At 40.1% G+C, this 4,528-nt stretch overlaps 1 protein-coding gene across 1 annotated transcript in view; it reads right to left on the bottom strand.

The window, feature by feature from the left end:
- Positions 1-770: 770 nt before the first annotated feature.
- The window catches only part of LOC130559947 (kelch-like protein 29), a 52,003-nt gene continuing 48,245 nt past the window's right edge, over positions 771-4,528 (bottom strand). Inside the window, 1 exon segment of the mRNA XM_057343344.1 lies at positions 771-3,664. Coding sequence (XP_057199327.1) covers positions 3,481-3,664 — 184 coding nt within the window. The 3' untranslated portion in view covers positions 771-3,480.

Genomic DNA, 4,528 nt, shown 5'->3' with positions numbered 1-4,528 from the left:
TGAAGAATGTTGTTGACCGAACAGCGATGGCAGCCATTCACTTGCATTGTTTTTGTGTCCATACAAGAGAAGTCAATGGCTGCCACTACTGTTCGGTTTTCAACATTCTTCAAAATATCTTCTGCGGAAGGAATACAGGTCATACAGGTTTGAAATGACAAGAGTAAATGATGACAGAATTTTGGGGTGAACTATCACTTTAAGTTTCATCAGTGTACATTGCATTGAGAAAAACGTGCAATAATACCATTTATCTTAATACCATATATTGTCTTTAATTTTTCCCTTTTTCAATTATGATGTATGTAAAGGTGCTTTGCATGAAAAGCGCTATATAAATAAAATTGAATTGAATAATCGAAACATGAGAATAGAACACTTACATTCTTCTGTACATGAAGACGATGGAGATATAACTTTTATTACCTAATTATATCTGTAGTCTTTTATCTTATCACACGTGTAATTATACAAATAGATCTTTGACTAAACTGCTTTTAAAAATCCCAACAGTATGTGAAGAGTTTGGTTCCAAAATGAGATAACTCATAAAATTGTTCAATAATCAAGTTTTTATTTTGTTATCATGTTTTTATTGTGTTAGTTAGCTGTATTTTGGGGGTTATTATGGCTTAAATCAAAACAAACCAACTACAGGTTGATTGATATTAATGAAAATATATATTTTTAAACAGTGATCTCATTTTGGAACCAAACTCTTCACATACAGAGTATTCTTTTAATGCACCGTTTTTGTGGAATGAACTGCAGCGCATCTTAATGCTGGAACAACTCTCTTAGCTGACTATTTAAAAATATACATTTTATGGACGACGTTAAGGAACCATGTGAATGTTTTTAATGAACTTCTTTGATTTCTTGTATGGACTGAATGTTTGAGGTGTCTGAAGTTGTTTTATGTGTAACTTTTTGTGCTGCCATTTTGGCCAGGACTCCCTGAAAGAAGAGATTTACATCTCAATGGGACTATCCTGGTGAAATAACAAAAAAAAAGAACAGTGTTGAGTTTAAACTGTAGGAACACGATATTGAAACTGTCTAACAGAGGAATAAAATCATGTCAAACATTTGAGTTTGAGGTCACATCATCAGATTTCCACCCAAAGAACACAAGTGTTTGTTAAAAGTCACTTTTAGGATTCATTTCAGACTCATCAGAACACATTAACACATCTTCCAAACAAAGATCCATGAAAAGCCAGTGTGTGGTGAATGAACCCAGCCAGCGGATATGAGACCAGAAGGCATCTCTGATGGATGAGGTGCTTGTGTTTGATCTGAAGGAGAGAAGCCCACCGGCTCATGGCAAGAGATGGAGGTGGACAGGTGCAGGACTCTCTTTAATTTCATTTAGACAGCTGGAGGAGAAAATCAACCGTTCCACATCAGTAAACATTGGACGGGAAGACGGCACAAAGCCAACGGCCAGTTGTTTTCATGCGGCGTGACAGCTTGAGGGCACGAGCCAAGATCATATCATCATCGTAACACACGTATAATATAATCAGAAAAACACCTTCACCTCTAATGTTCTCATGTCAACATGTACCAGTTAAAAGTTCCTGAATGCTGCATTTATACAAACTCAATGACACGATGCGATCGCGAGTGGTTGCCAGGCAGTGCCGATCCTAGACATCTGGGGGCCCTTGTCATAGTTAAATTTAGATAAACATAACTGTAAACTGTAAGAAATAATAAATCAATTAACACAGCTGTCAAAAAAACTAGTTTCTAACCAAATGAGTGATTAACAAAAATAAAACCTGATAAATATAGTTTACTCAAGAAAGCTAAGCAAACGTGTATATTAAAGTGTAGCCTATGTAACTTTGGAGACGCTCCCTGAATTCAGACTATCGAGTGTCCAACGTCAGACCATCTTTATGCCAGTGGATAACTACTGAATTTGTAAATCTGTACTTGCGTAATTTGGCAAAACTAAAAAAGACTTTGAAAATAGTACAAAAACACACGCCGCCTTGTTCTTTTGATTCGCGTTGTTTGCTCCGTTTTAAAGCCATGCCCATGGCCATACGTAAAGACGCATCATCACATCACGCGCATGCCATCACCTGCCGCGCACTACATGATGTCCGAGACTGAGGAAAGTAATTAAATGAATTAAGCATTAAAAATGATTCCTGTAAAGTTGAATCCACAAAAATAGCGTCTTGTTTACATTACTATAGTGTTTTTGCTTCGATACTCAAGGGGGCCCCCTGGTGGTGCAGAGGCCCTACGCAACCCGCGTAGTCTGCGTTTAGGAAGGATCGGCTCTGTTGCCAGGGCATGGGTTCATGGTTGCTAGGGTGTTCTGGGACGAGTTTTATTTCAACTGAGATAAAACATCATTTGCTTGTTATGTTGTGGAACAGTGTCGCAGGAATAACTTCTGTTATTATAAAATAAATGATGCTCCCTGATGTGATAAACAAATAAGCAATGCGAGACAAACGCCGCTGTCATTATGAATGTATTTTTGCATACGTATTATTATTCCAGTGAGTGAATAAGGCCTATTATTCATTTCAACAACAACAGCTTCTGATTATTATTTTGTACAATACAATTCTTCATCATGTGTCTATACAAACAATCTGTACGGTTTCTAAAATAAACTTTTGTAGTGTAATACACAGAGTCGGACAGCGTGTCGTCTGTTGTGCCGTCTTCACGTTTGGCAATGCAGAAAAAATGACGGCAAACAGTTTTCTCTCTGAAACTCCGACGATTTGTGCTTTGGCTGTGTGCAAAAAAAAGTGTGAAACTCGAGCCACAAATTTCACATCAGTTTCTTCAGAGGCGTGAGGCTGCCAATTAAAAGTTTTACAGATGCTGTTGGCGAAAGCTGAGAGTTTGTTCTGTTCCTCCTGGCACTGAAACATCTTCAAATATACAAACAATATAACGATGGAACAAAATAACATTCGATTATTACCGACCCTTCCCCAAACTGTTGACGTCAGAGGAATCAAAACACTGACACCAGAGAGAACACGTGTGATATTTTCCTCGTCTTTAAATCAATCTTCCAGCCCAATAAACCCCACTTCATTTACAGATTGATTTAGGCAAAACGTAGAATTTTATTCAAAAAAATGTCAAATTAAAATGAAGCGAACTGTACCGAGTATTGCACCATCCAATTTATTCCTACAGGACGCTAACCAAGAGGGGGCGGAGCTTCGCCAAGGGTCGACTGAGGTTTTTGCGCTTGTGCAAGTCGTGTTATTAAACAGAAGTGAGACAGAGATGTGAAACCGTTTCCATACCGAGATGATGAAATCAAACGGGGCCAGACAGACAGAGTCCTTTCACAGAAAAATAAAACGAGGCAAAAGATGACGAAAGGCTTTTTCTTGATGGCCACAGAGCATTAAGGCTTGAGCTCCGTCAGGTGAAGGAACGCCTGTTTGTCGTTTCTACATTCATGTGAAACGAGGGAGAGTTTCAGGATCAGCCGCTCTGAATGTATTTCTTGATGACCACACTGCCGTGTCTGAAGAGAGGACAGGGCAGATTCTGCTGCAGCGTCCACGCGTTCACACCGGGATCAAACGACTCCATGCTTCCCAGAGCCGGACCCTCGCTGCTCACCATCCCACCGCTCGCATAAATCTTCCCGTCCAGAACCACGGCGCTGCAAGACATGACAGAGACATCCATGAAGAGCTTCTGTTCAAACAATTATTCATCACATCAGCACACCTGAATCACAAACACACATCAACACATCGATCAAAGACATGACGCTGTCATGAGCTGTCAACTTTCATTCAAGTGTGCACACAGCATCAAATACACAGACCAGGGGCGTCGCTGGACCCCTTTTACTGGGGCATGTGCCCATTATACATGTCAAGTTTACCTTTGAACAGTTTACTTTATTTATCGGTGTAATCATTTACATTGATAACAGCGGCGAAAACGGATCTACATGCAGCGTAGTAACCTAATTCACTCTTGCAAAAGCGACGCAGTCGCGCACTTTAACCGGTCCGAATTCTCTCGCAGAACTCTGTGTCCGTGCGCGTTTCCTTCCAACAACTGCAGTGCACACGCAGGCGCGCAAGGGTGACGACACGCAACTGATGTAGGCTATGAAAACATGACGAAACTAATGTAAGTTTCTAAATAATATCGATCATGATATTTTGACACGATCCTGTACTTTGAGAAATGACATTCATATTTAATTTACTAGCTCTAGTTTAGGACATTACACAAAAAGTTTGCCGTAACTATGGCTGAGATAACTATGTGCTATTGAGGTGCTGTTTTGAAGCTTAAAGTGGGCGGAGCCGGCCGTCGCCATTTTAGCAGCGTGTCACTCCCGGATAATGGAAAATGGGCAAGAGCTGAAGCCCCTGTTTGCTGAAACCACCTGTCACTCAAGTGGCCGCGCACCTAATTATGCAGAATTTTAAGGCTTAAAATAAGTTAAATGGGTGAGTTATATAATAATTCACCCTCTTCACAGTTGTATGACGGGTAAAATGAGCTA

Source organism: Triplophysa rosa, linkage group LG10 (assembly GCF_024868665.1).
Source record: "Triplophysa rosa linkage group LG10, Trosa_1v2, whole genome shotgun sequence".
Lineage (NCBI taxonomy): Eukaryota > Metazoa > Chordata > Actinopteri > Cypriniformes > Nemacheilidae > Triplophysa > Triplophysa rosa.
The sequence above is the reverse complement of the archived record's forward strand: the minus strand, read 5'-3'. Positions and strand labels throughout refer to the sequence as shown.